This window comes from Passer domesticus, chromosome 1 (assembly GCF_036417665.1).
Source record: "Passer domesticus isolate bPasDom1 chromosome 1, bPasDom1.hap1, whole genome shotgun sequence".
In the NCBI taxonomy this organism is placed as follows: domain Eukaryota; kingdom Metazoa; phylum Chordata; class Aves; order Passeriformes; family Passeridae; genus Passer; species Passer domesticus.
This window is the reverse complement of record NC_087474.1, coordinates 18,432,948-18,454,839: the sequence shown is the minus strand read 5'-3', so window position 1 is coordinate 18,454,839 and position 21,892 is coordinate 18,432,948. Positions and strand designations below refer to the sequence as shown.

Sequence of the window (21,892 nt, the reverse complement as noted above, 5' to 3'; positions counted from 1 at the left end):
GAAATACATAGAAAGTGCTTAGAACTTCATTTTTGTTTGGTTTTGCTGTTTTTTGGTTTTGTTTTATGGTTGTTTTTTTTTTTTTTTAGTTAGCTTGAGTATATACACTTCATAGCATTTAGGTTGAGAAAACAAAATGTTTTACAACAGTTTTAACAGTGCTTCTGGGATCAAAGCTTCTCAGAGCTTCAAACTGTTTTCTCACCATTCCTACACCACTTTCTGCTTCTAAAAAATGTAAATAAATAAATAAACACAGAACATCTGGATTTGATTGGGGGGAGGGATTAATATCAAATAAAGACATTAAAAAGTTATTTTGACTAGAACTGAACTATGCTAATGGGGGATGTTGTGTTCTTGAACTTTGTCCTTTCTGGCAAGCCTTGCTTCTCCCCACAAATAGTAGTTACTGATCTGAAAATGCAGATGTCTAACAGTGACCCAGTGCTGACTTTCCTAGTAATGACAGGGAATTTCAGAGCAGGCAACATGTTAGTGGGTGCTAGTTTGAGAAAAATGAGGTTACTTGTATACCAAATTGAAGTTTAGAATATTTTCAAAATATCTAAACAGAAGTTATTATTGTAAGGCAGCCAGACTACCTGAATAGCTTCAATAGACAATGGTATTGGTCACGCAGAATATTTCAGGTTTAAAAGATTTCAAGTTAGGACAGAAAAGGTTTTTCCTATGGAAGAAAACTAACCCTGTAACACTAGCGCCAGAGCAACCTTCACAGTTGCAGTAAATAGATGGGAGATTACCTCCTCCACCTGATGTTGTATGAGGAACATGAATTTATGACAATGCAGCACGACCTGTTTCCAGAAATTCATGATCTGTTGCAGTTGATTTCAATTCAGTTTTCCACAGTTGGATGTTTCAGAAAGGTTACCACCTCCAGTCAGACACCGCCCTATACCAGAGCAGCTTGACATCAAAGGTGCTCTAAGCATCCACAGCTGCACGGAATCATAAGATCTTCAGGAGGCTGCACACTTGCATTTACACATCCCAAAGTGATTATGATTCTAAATATTGGATTATGTGAGGACAACATAATGTGAGGAAGTAACTGAGCTTACTAATGAGAAGAACCAGAAGGTCAAGAGTTGGAGGATGTCTGTGGGGTTATATTCTGGGTGGAATGATGTTCAGAAAGGGTCAGTAGATCACCCTGCAAAAATTATGCTTCTTTAAGATGCTACAGTCAGGCATCTGCAAAATTTGAAGTTCTCAGTCATGTTCAGCAATCCTGGCCAAAGGGTTCACAAACTCTTGTTTCAACTCAGATGTTGCCTCATGGTCTTACTTCCCAACCTGTTCACCATTGCATCCTCTTTCTTGCAGCAGCATAGTATTCCTGTGGCATTTGCAGCAATTACTTACATGGAACAAGAAATATCAGATAAACATTTAATATGAGTTTGACTTTCTAAGTGTTGTTTAATAGCTGAAAACTAAAGGAAACTGTGCTGTGACTAATCAGCTCTCTGCAGAGCGCCAGCAAGTGCTCCTATTAACTATAATGTTAAATGTATGGCTTCTAGATCACTTTGTGAGATTTAAAGATGCCAATTTATTGGCTATATGATGTAGCTTGCAGTAGAATAATATTAGAATTCTTTTTCTGAATTTTCTAATGTCTGAGTTTTCTAAGAGAAGCAAGAGAGCCCATGACTAGCAGTTTTATGGTGCTGCTGTATATTAGATATCATTTATATAAAATCACCTTTTGCTTTTTCCTTCGGATTGAGACATCCCACTGACTCTACATGCACAGTCATTTCATTCCTTCCCTATGTACATGCAAACCACTTTGCTATTTTGTCACTGCCTTGACTAAGTGATTTTCTTCATTATTTATGTCCCATATATTCATGGAACAATAAGTAACAGAACATAGGATGCATATAGACTGTTCTGTAGATTAAAACATGCAAGTTCTTTGTCCACAGCCTTGAACAGTGTGACATAAGCCCAGTGTTGTTTCTATGCACTTATAATGTAACAAATATCTGATATTAATTTCAGATAAGAAAGGTCTTAATTTTAAACTTTTTAAACAAGAAAAACATTCTTTCTGTGATATTGAGAAAATATATGATAGCAAAATAGAGTTCAGGCTTGTCACATTGCTTTTCAGAGAAGTGATTTTCTGACTGCAGAACTCCATGCAATTTACTCTCCCCTCTGCTGTTTTATCTTCCTCTGACAGGTCACTGGAGAGGATAACATCTGATTTCAGACAATAAGGCTGGGAAGAGGTAGCAGGCAAGTAAGGCCAAATTCTATGGCCGAGGCTATGAGACAGTCTCTGCATGCAACATCACCTTTTCCTCCCTGCTCTGCTCCTCATTCCTGAAACAGGGCTAAACAAAAGTGGTACAACTTTTGTTTGTCTTTGTGGCATCTTTGCTCTTCCTGGGAGAGCACCGGCTGATTTGGAGAGACCAGGCAGCTGTGGAAAAGGAGATGATCACAATAAGGCTGGAAGGTGCTAAATAACTGGACTGGTGGCAGAATAAAACCTGAGTAAAGCTATAAAAGGAAGAATTCCCAGCCTAGACTGGTTCCTGGTGGGATTGACCTGTCAGGGCACTGGGTGGTAAACACTCTATTAAAGCCTGTCATTCAAGCTATGGGAAAGACAACTTTGGTTGTATGGGGAGAGGCTTGGTTTGGAGTCTGAGGACATCAGAAGGAATGTCAGTCTGGGGTTTTGTACCCTGCAGGGAGGAGGGAGGAAGGCACACAGTGAGGAGTGGGGTCACATGCACATGTAGGGGAAAAAAGCCAAACAAACCATAATTATTTTTTAAAAAAAACAAGATTCAGTTTGCCCCAGGTTGAGTGCATTACAGATCTAAAAGAAATTGTATGAGCTGGTGTATGTGAAATCCCTGATATTTATAGCTGAAGGCGAAAAACAATATATTGATGAGACTGTGCTTCCTGTGGAGAGTATGTATAATGACACAGAAAGTTTTCTCCCACAGCTTTCAGTCTCCTTACTTCAGCAAAACTGATGGGAGTAATAAAGTAAGTTGTTGCTTTTCCCTTCTTACTGCATTTATATGAGAGGAGGAGGCTGAATGTGCTGTCTTTTATTACTTTTCTCCTCCAGGAGCAGGTAAAAAGTGATATATGCTTCATACTTTTTTACAAACAGATTATACTGGACAGATGCTTAGAAACAGCTTAACTAAATCATGTGAAGGGATGCCTACATTATGCAGTGTGGAAAATCTTCTGCTTTTGGTATAACCAGGCAGAAATGGAGGTTCATTTGGGGCACAAGAAGTTGTGAGGTTATGGTTTACCACTAGCAGAAAAGAGGGAAAATATCCACTGTGAGTTATGCAATAAAGTTCAGTTAAATAACAAATCTTTGGAAGGCTCTGGTTCAGGGATGTGTCAGTGGGTTTGTGGGCTCATTTAGAGCCAAACAATGTGCCCAAAATGCACCAAACTATGAGAAATTTCCACATGATTGGCAAGTGTGTGATACAGGGGCTGAAAAACCGGTTTTAGTCTTTGAAGCAAGCGGGCATTTGCTGTCAACACTGGTTAGTGTTTAACAAACACTTCCTCCCAAATTTGTTTAAGGTTGTGAATGTAATGAAGGACTTCAGCACTTACAAACTGTGTTTTCATGGCAAATTTGTAGTTTTGTAATTCTTAAGCAAAATTAAAGCCTTGTATGAGCTGCTTACTGTTATCACTTATTTTGCCATCCCAAACACTCAGCTGTGGATCCGGGAGTGGCCTGAAAATTAAAAACAAAAATAAGCAATGTCCATTGTGTGTCTGAAATCCTGCTTCTGGGGATTAACTTAACTGCTCTTAAGGTTTGCAAAAAGAGACCTGTCTGCCTTGGGCTCCAGCATGTGCAATGCACTTCTGAGAGTGCTGCTGGTCTTTGTCAATGAGAGAAGCTCCCAACTTGTCTTCTGAGCCCAAGTACTGGTGTCTTGTGCTTTCATGATATCCTGGTGGTTATGCACTCTGCAGGGAAGTGAGGCAGAGAGTTCAAGGTTACCTTTACCCTGGGGGAGGTTTTCCATCTCCTAGCAAAGTGTCCTGCTTTTGAAGTTTTTCTGGACAATAATGAAGACTAATTCAAACAAAAGAGAGAGGACAGGACAGACAGTTTATATAATCTATGAGGACTGTAACTATCCCTGATTTAAGATAAGTTTACTGTGAATTTCAGGAGACAGTTCTGTCACAGTGGGCATATGCTTTTCAAAACTGGAAAGCAGCATCAAGGGAGCAGCTCAGGCATGTAAGAGAGGTGGCCAAGCCAGCTTTTTGGTGGGTGGTGATGCCAGTCTTTACTGACTGAGTCTGACTGCATCCTTTAGCACTAGATAGCCTTGTCCTTACAGTTATCTGAAGAGAAAGTACTGTAAACTAGGCCTGTTAATGGTAGTGGATTTGGAAATGATGGGTCTGTGGGACATACTGCAAAAGGACAGCCAGCCTGTGCAAGCCCAGGAGTTGGTTGTCCAAGATACCTAGATATCCAGGAACTGGTAATTTATCCCTCTATAATTCAGACATGGAATGATACATCTGTAGTGACTGAGCTGTTTCTCTGCTTGAATAAATGAGATGTATGTGTTGAGGAAAGCAGCATTCAGCAAGAAGACAGATTAATTTAAAATTAACTCCTCATTGGAGTGGAACTGACAGGCCAATAGAACATGGGCAGTTTTAAGAGCTGTTAAAGTCCCATTAAAGTTCACCAGCTTGGGACTTGCATGAGTTGCAAGTGCTTTGACAGTGTGAATACCTGTGGTACAGAATGAGAGTTGTGCCCTAAATTAGCATTGAGCTAATTGGAAACAAAACCAAATTGTCCTTGAGAAAATTAAGTATGCTTTCTAGAGTTATATTAACTTCCAGGAATGAGGCAAATCTTTTACAACACTGAATACAGTTGATCTGGTTTTGAATCAGTTCCCTGCTGCAAGATGTGAAGAGCTGGTCTGCAAACCTGGCTGCTCTGGCCCTGGATGGGCTGTCAGCCAGGATGTGGGTTAAAACCTTGGCAGCAAGATGATGTGACAAAGAAATATAAGACTGCTCTAAAAGATGCCTTTCTGTGCATCTGGCTAGTGCTTTTCTGTCACTGAATTTCAAGGGCAGGGTATGGGGAATCATAGCCTACTGTTGGCACTATTCTTCCTTTGGAAAGAGAAGAGAAATAGCACACTGAGACAGCATTATTACGTGCTTCTTAGGAATAAAATCTGTGGTGAATAGAATGAGAAGAAACACAGGTGATTTTTCAAGTATATTTTACAGACATAACAAAATACGCCAAATTTTGACTTTTTTTACCAACTCATTCTGTACATGGATATTCTTGTCTTCGTTTAGTAATTAAACACTGAAATATCATTTTATCTAAAAAACTTATGAAACACTTTAGTTTCTCTCTTACTTAAAGATATTTTTTCTCTTTTCTCATTTGAATTTGCCTCCTAGCCAGTGAAAATAAAGAACCTGAGCAACAGTTTGAATGAGTGGCTCAATAAAGTATAAATGCTCTCCACTCGAGTGATTACCCGAGCAGAAAACCAACCATCTTGTGAAGAAGGTCTTTTCCTCACAGTCATTCCTTCAGCTCTCTGTGGGAACTAGGCAGTGTTTGTATGCATCCAATCACTGAGTCTATCAGGTCTGAGTTACTTTAAGCTCAGCTGCATTTTGAAAATAAGCTCCTCCTAAGCATTTCAGCAGATTTGTATTTTTAAGGAATATACTGAACTCTCTTGTTCCATGTGTCATGTCTATTTTTTTACCCTCTGAAAAGTAAAATAACATATTTTTCATATGATGATTAATGTGTAATGATCTTCACACATTACATAATGTCCTATCTTCCACTCAGAAAAGCACTGGCACAGCAGAGACTTGCAAATCTGTCCCTTCATAAAGTGTAGACTGATGTCATTTAAGCTGGCTCATCCCTGCACAGCTTCCAAAACACCATGTGCTTTGTAACAGTAATGGCAGTATCCATTTCTGCCTCCTTTAAAAAAAAATTCACAGATGAAATGTATGTCCACAGCATGCTAACAAACCCACCCCAGCAGGAGCACTGCAATGCTGATAATGGTTTTTTTTCTGGAAATGTTGTGGTTGAATTGGAAGGTATTTATTACAGAAGTAAAAAACCACATTTATTCAATCTTCTCCCATAATATGTCTATCCAAATGCCTAAGTTCCTTGTAACTTGTGTATATTAACAGCAATGCAGTTCCCTAATTTTACTTTGGTATGGTGGGAGTGCATATAAACAGTGTCAAATGTAACATGCATTAAAAAACCCCAGGTTTTATCTGTAAATTCTGAAATGTCTTTATAGGAGTTGAGTCGTTCCAGTCCAGTTCATCAGTTAAAAACTGTGAAAACATGCCCTTCCTGCACCTCTCTCCCCAGAGCTGCACATCCACAGTACTAGCTCGTCTGCCTTTTGGGAGAAAACAAAGGCAATATTCAATACTCCATGTATAGGGCAGTCCAGTTCAACATTTTCTGGATAATTTCATTGCTTTGACAAGTTTTAAGATTGATGCAGTATTTTATCTTCTCTTTCTGCAGTATCTCTGCCAGTTTTCAAAGGGTTTATTTCTTTTCTCCCAAACAAAGAATGTCTTTCTATCATTCATATCTCAAATGAGCTTAATTTGTATTTTTATGACTCTGATTTCTGATGGTTTTAATACAGCTGTTCTTTGACTCTAAACACATTTCTACGACAATTACTCCTTAATCTATGATTTTTTTTTTTTTTGGTCTCACATCAAGTCTAGCAAGACAGATTTTGTGCCAGAGCTTAAAAACAATCTCTGTTCTAATTTCCTCCCATTAGTGTGCTAGAAACATGATGTTTCTCTCCAGCATATATCCTGATCTAGGATTTTAGCTGATTTTGGCTGAAGCTAAAATGATAATTTCTCCAGAAAATAAAAAAAAAATAAAAAAGCTTAAGGCATTTAGACCCATTGTGATTTCAGTGACAAATTTAATCTTCATTAGACAAGACAGAAAATACTTTGCCAAGAAAGAGACTGCAAGAAATAAGCAATGGCCTTTCAGTAATAAAACAGTACATAGCTATTACCTAGTGCTTTTCATCAGTAACACAGACCATGGTTAAGAGAGAAAGTTAGTTTCATTATCTGCATCTTACAGATTGCAAAAGAGAGGCATTCAGTGAGCTATTATGAAAAAATACTAAAATATATATGTAAAATGCTCTTTCTTTTAGAGACTCCATCTCTACACTATATATATTACTGTAATTACTTACGTTTCTCTTATGCTTCTTCAAAATTTGAAAAGTTCTGACTTCTTTAGTGACTGCTCTTACAGGACCATATCTGTGATACTGCACTGGGCCAGATTGGATCCCTTATTATTTAGAATCCCTACTATGTTGTCAGAAGTCCTTAGAACACTTACTTCATGCATGTGAGTGAAAATAGAAGGAAATAGGTCTTCTTTTTTAGAGTTTTTTCAATTATTTTTGGAACAAAATATGCAGAAATTAGGAAACTCGGTAAATATAGAGAGAAATTTAAGTTGAACAGCAATTTCAATTGAGGATGAAGAGACCTTGAAATAAGCTTCAAAAAAAATTTTTAATTAAATACCATTTTAATTTCTTGACCATCTCATCTCCACACAAAAAAAAAAAAAAAAAAGGCATCACAGATAAAACAACGTAAGCATAATTCAGTGAGTGTATCTATAAAGGCATGAAAATCAGGGAAAGATATCCTAAGAGTTCTAAAGTACTACCATTTAATGTATTTTTCAATCATTGCTAGCCTAAGCATGTAACCATACCATATAAGCCCAGTGAGACCACCTTTACTTCTCCTGACCCTTGAAGCAACTCTGTGTTTGAACATGACAATTTACTTATTTTATTTTTTGCAGGAAATTTCATGAAAAACATCTTGACACCACAGTGTAGTGACTTCTGGCACTAAGCCTTTACTGTTTATTACATGAATTCATTAATTCTACAAATGATCAATCTGTTTACTTGTAGCTGGATTAATCTTTCTTAATCCTGAATCATTGTTTGTCTAGGAAGACTTTGTGTGCAGAAAATGAAAGAAGATATTAGTTTCCTTGTTTGATCCATAATGAAAGTGAAGGGGTTTAGATTTACGGCTCCGATGGAAATCAATTTGTGATCTTGAGCTGAAAAGAAGTCCAAGTTATGTCTCCATAAACTGCTGTAAATTTTAATTTTCCCGTCTTCAAAAAATTGTCTTTGCCGCTCTGCTGGAAGAAAAATAATTCCGTTTTTTTTCTTCAGCTTTTATAACATTAGATTATTATTACATTCTCTGCTACACATTTCTGGCTTGTTCATTTTCCAGTTTTCCAAATCCTGAGCTCTGTGAAACATCTACTACTGCAAACCACTTCCTTTCCCCTCCTGTGATGGGGACAGAGGGGACTGAGGATGCAGGGAGAGAAATGTGTCATATTTATGTCATGCTGGGGTTGCATTGCATGATCTGCCTTTCTTTGAAGTGTCCAGGACATGTTGAGTTCTCAGAAGTGTCACTCTCTATGTTAGGCTGTATTTTGGCACACTGCCACAAACTCATTAATAAGTCTGTTTGGAGATAGTAAGAGGATTAGGAGTTTGCCCTTGTTTGAGACAAACTTACTGAGGGTGGTTTCAGTCTGTTGGGCACCACTGACTAGGGAGGAGAGGAAATCCTTCGTCTGTGTGCCATCAGTGTCTGCTGTACCTGATGAGGCGTTATGCCGTTGTCCAACTTTTTTCTTTTATTTCCAGTGTGCCAGGTTGCTCAGACTTTACCCTGTGCCCCTGTGGTGGCGTTGCCTGTACCTGTACGTATGGGCAGCTCCACTGCGTTGGTGTGTGAGCCCTGCTGTCCAGCTGCATCTCTTTGCTTCAGCTACCCAATCCTGCCTGGCTGCCTTTGGGGTGAATGATTGATCCTTGTGCCTGATTCGAAGTCAGTCTGACAGGGCTACCCAGGGAGCCAATTACCCTCTGGTGCTGCTGCAGCAGCAGTGAGTGACAGGCCTGTGGTGTCTTGGCCAGAGCAGTGTCCCTGCAATCACTGCTCTTTTCCTCTGCACTCTGCTGTGCAGAGACACTCTGTGTGCTGTCTGTGCTAATCCATATCCATTTTTTGAGCAATGGGCTTCCTTCTGGCTTAGCCTTTGGCTTTTCCTCAGGCTAAAACCAAAGATAACCCTTCTACCAAAGTTGCATTTGACACTATCTGCTCAGAAGGTCATAATTAGCCAAGCTAGAACAGGGTCTTACATCCCAGTTATTTCCTGTCTTCTTTCTCAACAAGTCATGCAAAATGAGTTCCAGACATATGCTTCAGGTCAAACTGTGAATACCTAGTTCACTTTTTGTATGCTTTTCTCTCACATCCTTGGGTTCTTCTAGTGCCTAGGTTTGCTAGATCTTTCAGGAAAAAGAAAGATGCCTTCAAGTTGGAACAGTGAAGTGGATGCATTGGAGACAGCTCTAATGCTACTGTCCAATACCAGCAATCATACTGTAACCCAGTTACTGGCCAGAAAAAAAAATAAACTTCTTTACAATGTGTTTAAATAAGGTACAGTTAGTATTAGTATTCTCTGGCAAACCTTTGAATCAAGTTTGGAAAAGCAAGAATTTGCATATAAATAGAATATTATAGAGAGATCTCCATTTCTCTTGGCAGGGCATTTTTTTGTTGAATTCTTTACTTTTTACTGCTTTTTAAATAAATAATTCTGTACTTTAGCAAGGGTTTGTGCTATAGGGAGGTTTGAACAGAAAATACATAAACTACACGTGAATTAACATTTTGACATTATTGCTACAAGTTAGTCAGAAAACACCAAAATATTTAAAATGTCTTAACGACTTCCTTTTCTATGCTGTAGTTGATCATGCACAAGAAAATAAAATTATTAAAAGTGTGAGTTGTGCTCCAGGTACAGAAGAACATTACAGATATACTTCCTTTTGGAAGCTTAGTATGTGCTAAATATTAATCTATGTACAGCTGGGGGTCTGCGTTACTGATAATTATTGCAAGTGCTACTGGAGAGGTGGATATTGAACATATTAGTAGAGGGTGCAAAGATTAAGTGAATAGTACTCAAACTGAATTTGCCATGGTTGAGCATCTCAGTCTATTAGAGCTTCTTTTCTTTTCTTTTTTTTTCTTTTATTTTGTAAGGAAAGACTAAACCAGAATCAATTCCAACTTCATTATCTTTCTTTTCAAGGTGATTTTGTCTTCCTGTCTCCAAAAGTGGAGGGCTGAAATAAAGGATTACACTCCACATTGTTAGCTTTATAATAATTGTGTTTTTATCATTCCAAAAATAATACAAAAAGGGTCTGCAAGTGTGGGATGCAGACGTGCATAAGATTTGTAAGTGCATAAGCACCTAGTAGGTGTGAAATGTTTTATGCCTTCCTCTTGTTACGATCAGCCTTCCCTAGACCCTTCTTCTAACTCAGTTGTGAAAGCAACTTAAATTCTTCTAGAATATGTCTGAAAAAATAATTAACCACTTTTTTTTTTCCATTTTAAATCATCTTTTTACTAAAATAGCTTCAAAATCTTGATACTAGCTAGGTTTTTGGCGATCACTGGTATTACTGTGCACCAACAAAAATCTCTCCCTCCTCTTACTATTCAGGATCTTCAAGACTGCAAGACTTCTTTGAGACATAAGTTGTATTTTTTTGGTTCTGCATGTATCCAGTTAGCAATAAATGTAAATCTTGGTCCCCAGGAGAAACTGACAAAAGGAATAGCAAAACAAATCTATAAGAAATTATAAAGCCAAAATCAGATTGCTTTTAAATTCAGTGTGCAAATTACTGTGCTTATATAGCTGGAGAATACGAGTGAAGCTGGAATTTAGGAATACTTCCTGTGTTGATGTAGGCTAATCAAACTAACAGCATTGTTACCAGTGGACCCAGATCTTGACTTTACTTATACAAAGCTGTATGTTTACATAAATAATTGCAAAGTGAAAGTAAATCAGGCAATTAAAACAAACAATGAAAATTCTGAAAAAACCAAACCAAAAAACAAAACACCCCAATACACTGCAAAAACTCAGTCAGCATGCAGTTGCATTTGTGACAAAGATAAAGTTCTGGAAGTGTGGTAATATTCTCTTTGGGACCACTTGTAATGGTGAAAAATAATTATTGAATAGAAAGCAGTTGTGAAGGGGAAGATCTGAGTTCATATGGTTGATAAAATGGATGTGGAAGGAAATTACTAGTTATGTTATTTCCCTGCCATAATACCTATTATTGATACTGATTCTGTATTAGACATGAGTCTTATTTGCTACTTATTATGTAATTGCAAGGAAAACGTACCTCGAGCTAGTGTTATTATTTTAGACATTATTTTTTTGTTCTGAGCAAACAATTCAACAGCAGTACAGTGATCATCGTCTTCCATCATTCAGAGTTTATCATCGTTCACCTTTGATTCTCTTTGCAGGCCTCATAAATTCTCATCCCTAGTTGGGAAAAATAGGATCATGTTATGCATTATTTTACCACATATTACTACACTTCTGTTAGTCTCAGACAAGCTTTAAAAAGAAACTATGAGGATCTTTTGTTGTTTGACCCAAATCATGACCCAAACTGACACAGCTATTTGTGTGCTAATTATCAGTGTGGGATAGATTTTACAAATCATGTTATTTTTAAATTTATTAAGAAATGTACCATTGTCAAGGACATATTGAAAGTCTAGCTTATCTATCTTTCCTAAATTAAGGTCAGAAAGATGGAATTGGTCCTAGGCCTATGAATCAGGTACAGATGAAAAAGAAAGTCTCTATTTTGAGACTTGTTGAGGTGTTCATAGGCAGAGTTAATTTAAACTAGAAATTTTCCTTTCTTTGAGACATATGACTGATTTCTGCGGTGATAATTGTCATTTAATATATAAGCCCTGTAACTGGAGAATCCTTTAAAGGCACGTTTATGTTTGGAAAGAGTCTATAACTTTATGGGACTATTATTCATATCTTTCATCAACACTTTTGGTTTCTCACCCTTACTGAAAGGGTCATAACAGAAATAAAAACTCATAAGACAGACTATAGAAAGTTACTTAAGCTAAAATAGTATCATGGGATTTTCTGTCCCTTGATGAAAAAAATTGTGTATTTGATACTTGATTTTGCTGGCATTTGGGCTGTGGCATATTTAGAAAGTTGATCATGTATTTCACAAGCAATCTTCTGAATACAGGTTTTAGTGTATGAGTATTTCTAGTCTTTCAAAAAAAATCTTGCTGATTATGATGCATTTATGAAATTAGTCAAATTGCAGAGTTGGCTTAAATGTGTGCAATCAGGAAATAACACACACATTTCAGAAATGCAATTCTGAAATTCTGATGTGCTGAAACACTCCACAAAACTTTGTTTGAACTTTTGGAAAAGGGTGGGAAAAACCCAAAACTAGTTGAATTAATGGAAGAAGATTAATGTATTTGCCTTTTTTCTTTTTTTTTTCCCAAAGAAGGTTTCTTTCTCCTTTGGTTCCATTGCCACCCATTAAAAAAAAAAATTTTGTTGTTTCTTCCTTATAAATAAAGCTTTATGCAGACCAGATTTCCTTGCAAAATCAGAGCTGTCTTAGTTGTCAGGTTCAGCTGTTGCATTTTGGGCCTGCTTGGTTAGAATTTCTCCCTCTTTTTTTGGGGGCCAGGTTCAGCAAAGCAGAGAACCCATGTCCCCACCACATTTGGGTGTCTTCTTCCCTTTCAGCAAATCTTTGTTGTATAGCCCAGCATTTCTGATCTGTTAGAGCCAAGTTTTGCAGCTCTGTTCATACAAGTTGAACAAGTTGCTACGCATCTGTGCCTGCCAATATTGTGATTTTATTATAAATCAGACATTACAGCATTTGGCTTCTTTTCAATTGATGTGAATGACATGTTCTCCTTCAGTGTTAATTAAAGCAAGAGCTCCAAGACCTAAAAGATAAGACTATAATACTTCAGTACATTTCCTCTAAAACGTCTTTTATGTGACTTTTTTTTTTTAGCTACACAGAGATTTCAACCAGAAATATTAAAGAATTCTAACTTGTAAACGGCTGGAATTTTAGGTCTCTGAATGCTTTTTCTTATGGGATACCTCCTTTTAGAACTCAAGGATAGTCTATTTATCCATTATCTGAAAATTTATATAAGTTTTATTTGCATAAAAGTAAAACATCCTGTTCAGCTTATTTCAAAAATGTTTGTCATTTTCTCAGCATTAGAGATCTGCTGAGATAAACAAAGAGAATATTCTGGAGCAGATCTGGTCCAGCAAAGCTCATCACCCCTCTCTATCCCCAGTATTTTAAGGAAAAGGTTCAATGAAGGAGGAATCACACAGTATGTTTCTTTATTTATTCCTTGAAATCACATCCAGATTTTATCTCACATTGTAGCCAAGTATCCTCACACTGCCAGTCCAGGACAGTAAACTAGTCTATTTAAAACAGTGTTTTACAGATTTTACAGTGAAAAAATCTCCAAGGATTAGTTTTAAACTGAATAGTTATCACTTCCTGCATTTAATTCTTGCTACTATTCAATTTAGAAGGATATCATGCATTCTGAATAGAGTTCTAAAGAGTAATAGATTCTAAAGCTTCCTTAAGTCAGTATAGCTTGTACCTGTAAAAAAAAAGTTTATCAGTGTAATGGCAGAAAGAGTCTTTTTTAGAACATTTTTATGTTTCAAAGAAAAAAATCATGTAATTAAAAATTTACGAGGGGGTAAAAATTGTGTAGTTATGACATGGAAAATCTCTGTAATGGGAATGGGCAAGCCAAATTTTGCAGATACCATGATGCAATTATACCATAAAAGAAAATATGGAGAAAATTGTGTAGAATTTCCAAGCCAGTGGAAATACCCCAATACACTTCTTTCCTTCTCACCATTATTATATATATATATCATAATTTTAAAAAACAGTTTATGTTACAAACACCTTAAAGGTTAGAAACTTCATTCATTTCTATTCAGGATGTGGGAGAACGAGGTGTAATTGATTTTCTTTACAAATGAGTCTCAACTTGAGGTGAATGGGATTTAAAACCCTCCCCTAAATTTCACATATTCTGTTTGCTAATTTAGGTGATTGCCTCAACTCGTCAAGCATGTATGATAGCCATGAAAAGAGTAGCCTGGAGTGGGATGGCAAAATGGGGGTGAAATGCTTTTTTTGGCTCTTTCTGAGTGTGGGTTTTGAGCCACCAAGACCAGGCAGGAAGGGTGTGTTATAGGTAATAATCTATAAAGACAAATTAATAATTAATAATTAATAAAGATAGATTTTATTTCATGACCAAGATACGATCTCCAATAGCCACAATCAAAGGGACAGCGCCGAGCCCGGGATCGATGCTGGGTGAACACTGATCCAACCTCTATCACACTGGATCCCCTCTGTTCACCAAGGATGTCTGGTCCGGGCAGTTTTTGTACAGTTTGACAGCCTGGGGCAGAGTCACTCCTTTTCTTTTCATAGTTTCACATATTCATGTTGTCTTCTTTCTCTGCCTTGGGCTGGACAAAGCAGTTCCTGGCAAGCGATGGATGCTGATGTTGGGTTACGGGAACCTGGCCTTGGGGTGCAAGTTCCTAACGACCCTTGCTAGCTCAGTCATAGATAATTATCGAGTATTTATGACTTGGGTGTTTCCTGGACTCTTCCTGAGTAAGAGTGCATCTCCTCTGGAGCCACATCTTTTGGGTTGTAAATTAGACCTCTCTCCTCTGCCATCTGTGGTTTTGCAATCGCGTGAGGCAGCCTCCCAGCTCCGGTGTGTGAGCTTAAAATCCTTTAAGAATATTTCTTTCGAACATCATGACTTATATCTCATACATTTCTTGTATATTCCACATAAACACAAACTATTCTTAATTACGTATTACAGGTGCTTCAGAGGAAGGGAAAGGGGTCGTGCAGATGTAGCTGAGGTGCTGTGGCCTGGGCGCCCTGTTTGTAGGTGTGTGATGCTCCCAGGGCTTGCAGAAGGCGCCGTGGTGTCCCCAGCCTTGGTGGGGATGCCCCAGCCTTGGTGGCAGCAGGGGACAAACACTGTCTCCCTGGAGCCAGCCCCGGACACTGCGGCCATGGGCAGGGAGCCCTGCCTGCCCATGGCTCTGAGCAGTTTGCCATGTCCCACAGCTTCCTGATCCCCATAACAGCACGGTGAAGGCTGCAAGCTGAAGGAGGGAGGGCTGCTTTGAATAAATTGTGATAAGGAATGTGGAGGAATAAGTTAGTTCACCTGCTGAGCTGTCCCTCTGCATCAGGCTGCTGACTGTCTGATAAAATAGGGAGCACAGTAGCAATTTGATGAAGTCAATGTTCTAAGGCTTTTAAGAAATGCAAGGAAACAGGCTTCAAAAAGCCACCTATTAAAAGGAAATAAGTCTGATTTCTTGGAGTCTGAGGAAAGATATGGCCTGAGATTGCTTGTTTTGCATATCAATTAAATTCTGATTTGTCTAGCTGACCAAGGACCTTCATCACACATAATTTCAGCTTAGTTGAAACTGATCAAATAACTTAGGAAATAAGTTTAGTAGATTCGGGAGTGTTTGATGGAAAAATGGAACCACATAGAGCCTAAAGTGTATTAGATATTGTTTCTGTGTTGTAAGACTTTCTGGTCTGCCAAGAACAATGTCTGACACATGTTTCTACACCCATGGCTCCTACACCCGTACCTGCTGTGATGCAGGAAAACCTCACTTTTTTAAACCTTTGATAGCTAATTTTCTATTTGTTCATCTCTTCTGCACTTTGACAACATGTGTTTTGCATATTAAGGATCTTGGAAGTGGTACCATCTTTTGTTCAGAAGGTTCTGTTAAAAAAGCAATGGAAGTATTTCTGCACATAATTGCTTAGTGGTCTATCCTTTCAGCATTTTCCTTTACCACTCCTTTTGAGAGGTCTGGTTTTTTCTCTTTTTTGGACCAAATCACCTTCTTCCTGGCCCATCAAAAGCACAGAGCACCCCTCTGCTTCTCCTTTTAGACACAAAGGCAATATGAAAGGCATATCTGATTTTTAGTGTCAAATATGCAAACTTACTTCACTCTCTCTTAATGGTGGTAACAAAAATAAATTAACAGAAAAATACTTTGATAGGGTTTTGTATTGGGCAAAATGAAAACTTCTGAAGAATTAATGGTTTTGTCTGCTGATAGTTTTATAGGTTTGTTTTGCTGATAGTTTTACTAGTATGAAAAAGTTGCAAATGAGCATGAAAATGTCCAAAAGTAATATGTTAAACACACCCCACTGCTCACCCCTTGCAGAAGATATAGTGGGTGTCTGCAGACTTCACACATCATTCATGTTTATCACGTATACAGCAAGACAGCTTTATTTATGAACTGGAACAGCTGTTTATGAGAATTTCACATCTTTCATAATATTTATTTGCCTTTCACCATGGCTTCCAAGCTCTTTTGACATAAAATCCGTAGGAAAACCTGAGTCTGTACAAGAGTTTCTCTGTCTCTTCTACATTTGTTTTCTTAGGTGATTATAATATTTTTTTAGACTTATTCTATTTTGAAAAGTGTCAGCTATGGGTAAACATGTATTAAAGTTAAAAATGTTACAGGAAAAGCTTTTCCCAGACAGAAAACATGCAGAGAAATAAACAGTTAGGATGTTTAGATGAGTCTACAAAACTTAGTCCAAAATACCTGAATTTTGTAAAAGTATAATAGTTATTTTAAACACATTGCCATGAAATCTTTATCAGGGATACAAATGGCTATTTTATGGACTGTTCAAAAGCCTTATAAAAATTATTTTCAATTTCAATTATGATTTATATTCATTTATAATTTATTTTCAATTATGATTAGCAAACCAGTGTTCTGTTCACTTACTACATTGTCTTGTTTTGCCTTTCTTTTCTTGTCAAACAGGTGTGTTTTATGAAGTTGTTCAGAGCTTCCCTCGAGTGGAGGAAAATGTGGAGGTGGATTCATTTGTAAGCAGCCACAGGTGGAGAAGGCACTCAGAGACCCTCAAATCAGTGGACACCAACAGAGCAAGCATGGGGCAGGATTCCTTGGAGCCAGGGGGTTTCACAGACCTGCTGCTTGAAGAGGGACATGACAACACTACACAGATTGAGGTAGCTATTAATTTCATCTAATTCATTTTGTTGTCTTTGACTGGGGATAGGTGAACAATTAGGACATTTCCTTCAGGGTATTCAAACACTTATGGAGAGGAGAACCTCTGCTGTTTGTATTTGTGAACCTATCAGGACATGGAAGCTGGAGTTTCCTCTTGTCCTGAGGCTGCAGCCTGTCCTTTATGACTTTTGAAGATAGTTGCTTGAGGATGGTTCCTTTTTTGCTGGAAAACAGTTAAGGGAAGTCCCATGTTTTAGCAGTTCTTGCTGGAAAACTAGAAAAGGAAGTAGTATAAAAACAGAATAAAATTGAATTTTTTTTTGAAGTTGCTGTGAACATCTCAATTTGCAAGACCTTGCCTGATTTTTCTGGAGTGTGATATCCAGGCACAAAGGGGAAAAGACCCTAAAGAAATGAGAAATTGGAAGAAAATTCAGGTTGGTGATTGAAAAAAATTGCATACTATTTGATTTTTGGTCTTCCAAAGAATAAGATGGATCGAGTCCATCTCTGTGAAGCCTAGGGACATTTTCCCTCTGTTTTATAGTGTCATTCAACATCTAATTTCTTGTTTAGCTGCCAGATAGCTCTCTGTCCTGTTTTCTTTGGTTCTTTTGTTGTTGTGGTGGTGGTGGTTTTTTAAATATTGAATTTGGGGGTTTCCTGTTAATAAAATCTACATCCTGTTTTTCAATAAAATGCAGCTTGGAATAAACTACATTTAACATCTTCATTCCTTATAATCTGCTTCCAAAACAACAGTGTTAGGGTTTTTTTCAGTTCCAAGCTCACTCTCAGAGGAAAAAAAATGCAGATTTCAGATTTTGGGTTGTTACTTACACAATAAAAAAACACAATGCAATATAAAACCCATCTGTAGAGACAATGGAATCTCTACTGCATGAGCAAAAAAATAGTGCTTTCAAAGAGGTGTTTTGTGCTTGTTTTTTAAGGTTCCCGGTTTGCACAGCAGTAATTACATTTCCTCTTGTACTAACATGAAAGTCACTGATTGGTAAATTGTAGTTTTGAATTTCATGTTGATGTTTTTACTTCCTTTTTTGCATCATGTAATCCCCATCGGCCCATATTTGTAGCAATTATTTTGGGCTACAACACAGATCAGTCTTGCTTCTAGTTGTTTTAGCAGGTAAAGTGCAAGCTGTGTCAGGTACAGGGAATTTCAATAGCTGATCTTTCCATGGCTTACCCTGTATATCCCTGTGCAGTGTTTCCATTCAGTTGGGTTCCAAGCTCTTATGAAGCAAAATGGTCAGATGTCCCCCTCTAACACTTATGTATAGCAAGACCTGGGGAAAAAGATGAATGCTTGCAAATGGATGTACATAGAATGGTATTTTTCCAGGAACATCATTCCTGGCAGATTAATGTCTTTACAGTGTCTTAACCTGAAGAGTTTATTGAATTCGGGTTTTGTGTTTTGTTGCAAACCTCTTTTTTCTAAGGTCTTTTCAGCACAATAAGATAACGGAGTTGTGGTTTTACACATTATCGGATTCTGTTGAAAATCCCCACTACAACACACGGGCATCTCACAAAAAACCCCTTGATGCCTGGCCTTTTAGATGAGGTAGAGTATACAACAGAAATCCACAGAGGAAGAATCCATATGTTGCAGTCTTCTGCAGTTTGGCAGCTTAGCAGCAGTGCTGGAGAGCTTATTGATTATTTTAAATCCTTGCTCTGTGCACATTGCAGTGTTTGCTAAAGAAAATCCAGAGAATAAGTATTAACTGCCACTTACATTTAGTGATGCTACAGGATGACGACATCCCTCCTTTACAGATACTTTTTCTCTAAAGTGTTTTGTAGGCTTACCATGCAAATGCAGACTTCTTTTATATGAAGACTGACAATGATGAACAAGTTTTCACTTGATAGTATTTGCTGTCCTTTATAATGATGAGTTTATTTTCTCTCCAGCTTTATAAACCCAAACCCTTTCTCTCTCACCTCTATCCATTCCTTTTTTTTTTTTGGCAGAAGAAACAAAACAAAAACCCAAAAACAACAACAGAACCAAAACAAAATAAATAAAACAAACAAAACCCACAAAAACAAAAACAGCTAAGGAAGAAAGGCAGTAGGCAGAAATTTCTGGACACTGTTTAAAATTAAATATTGCTTGAGTTATTAATCCATATAGTCATAAGGTAAAAAGTGATAAAATCAAACCTGTGTGGAGTGCAGCTTAGTTCCTTAATTGCTGTTTATTTTAAGATGATAACACTTTTGATTAATATTTTCCCATTGGAGTTACTGGAATTGTTCTGTAACTTCACTGGATCCCCCATCAGCCCTGATGTGGAGGTTATTTTAACATCAGCTGAGTGAGTGCATGAAGTGCAGATCTTCTACAGCTCTTCATGCAAGTGCACTGTAGAGTGGTTCATCACACCTTTCCAGTAGTCAGGGTGGACCTTCTCCTATGCATGGGAAAGATGATAATGGTTTAGATTCTCTTTAGGGTGCAACCTCTCTGGTCCAAAAAATGAAGCAGTGTAGCCACCAGCGAGCCCAGGTGTCTCTCACATCTCTGTTTTGTCTCCTGCATTTGTTTGGCACTGTGATTCAGGAAAGGACTCGTACAAAATGGTATACACATTCATGTGACTTTTTTAAGGTAAGCTGTTCTCTTGAACTGGTCTTGAACTAAATTGCAGAGACTAGAAGAAGCAGTGGTTACAACCATTTGATGTGCTGGGCTTTCAGAAAAGAGCAGGGCCTGGGGAAGGAGTAGAAAAGACCTCTAAGTCCCATTGTGTTGCTGGAGAAGAGGAATGTTGTGGTGGCACAAACCCACAAGGATGGATGTTGCCGAAAGAAAAGGACATAAACAAGTTTTTGCTGCATTCCAGACAGGAACCCTGATAGCGAACTATAAATTATAGGGTAAAATTAATATATAACTCTCTTAAAATGGTACTACTATCTTGAAAGTACTCCTCCTATTTTAGAAGGATTATTATGGCGTGCCAATTAGAGACTATAATGTTGCGAATCCAAAAGGCCTACCGAGATGGAGGTTAGTCCCATTTGCTTTATTTGCAATTGGTATTCTAGAGCTCAAAGGCCGAGGAGGGTCGTATTCTATGAGACTTATTACGTTTTCATTCCCATTATATCAAACAGCTAAAGAGAGAAAGCTCTGAAGAGGGATAAAATAGTGGCATAAGAATGAGATCTTATACAGATGAGTGCAAATGTTACAGTCTGAAAGAAATCCCCAAAGCAGGTAGCCTTGGACAGGTGAAGCAAGATGCTGTCAGCCATCTAAACCAACTGTAAGGGGCAGCCCCAAAATACAGGGTTCTGGTGATGCACTGCAGCAAGTTGTCTGTCTTCTTGGCTTCATGGCAAATGAGAATTTCAGAAGGTCTCCACTGAAGACAGAAGCATCTATGGCTAAGCCATATTTCTTCTCAAGAGTCACAAAGGCAAATATTAAAGCCTGCCTGGAATAACTTTGGGACTGTCAGAATTCTTCTTTCTAGAAAGTTTGTTCCTCAAATTTCTGGGATTTCACAATATCATGATTTAAAGCCTAGCTTTCCTTTTTTTCCTTCCCATCTTTCTTAAGATTCTTTTCTCCTGTTTTGAGGGTCAAGGTTGTTTTGGGTTTTTGCTTGTTTAATATACTGCTTTTTTTTATTGGGCTCAAGACATTTAGAAGTGCCTTTTACTTATGATAAATAAAGCTTAGGAAATGCAGTGTGTCAGGTGGAATTTGTTGCTGCAAACACTGTAAGCCCTTGTAAAAGCAGTGAGTGTGAAAATACATCTCCCTGAATATGCGTAGTTTGGCATGTCTGCTTTCAAGCAAGGAGAAAAATAAGATAAATATACTATGTTTCTGCATATATTCTTGTAAAATAAAACTATGCTCCATAATCACTCATTTTTATTAAGTAGATTAGTATTAATACTGTTAAAATAAACTCAGCTTCATGGTGGTGATGTGACCAGTTGTTCTATTAATTCTCAAAGGCCTGTGGCTATACAGATAATGAAAGTGGCTATCAGAGGTTCTTGCTGCCTGTTTCTTTTTTGCATTACTGAGGAAGAAGCTGATCTCTGAAATTAATCTCCTCTGGATGCTGCTTCCCCAGTATTCATCAGTGAATGATCCACAAATGCATTCCTTTTTTGTCGTAGTGCTTGCTAATGCAGGTCTGGCTGCTGAGAACTGGAAAAGGTTTAGTAATTCAATAATATACAACTAATGCATTAATACACAATTGTGCATTGCACAAATGTTGCATGACAATTTTTCCATAATTTAAAATGTGCATAGTTTTTCAAGTGGTTTCCTATGATTTTTGGCTATGTGTAGCTCCATTCAGAACAGAATCTCCGTCTATATGTATAGCTTTCATCTCTTTATCACAGATCTTTCTTGTGATTGCAGTCACACCAGTGCTGGGTAAAACAGTGGCAAGAAAAATACAGAGAAATTGAACTGGAGAAGTGTCTGATATATAGCTTGCACTAGCATGAGCAGAAGGTGAAAAACTTTGCAGAATAACTTTAGATCATGCGAATTACTTTCAAGTTTGTTGCCACTGTATAGAGATACTACATCAAAACAATAGTCTTTCACAAACTTCAAATACCAAAAATAAA

The 21,892-nt window shown here is 37.7% G+C and overlaps 1 protein-coding gene across 1 annotated transcript in view; it reads left to right on the top strand.

The window, feature by feature from the left end:
* PLXDC2 (plexin domain containing 2) overlaps window positions 1–21,892 on the top strand; it is a 250,857-nt gene that overhangs the window by 96,922 nt on the left and 132,043 nt on the right. The window contains exon 2 of the mRNA XM_064408456.1: window positions 17,033–17,244. Coding sequence (XP_064264526.1) covers window positions 17,033–17,244 — 212 coding nt within the window. The remainder of the gene's footprint in view (window positions 1–17,032; window positions 17,245–21,892) is intronic.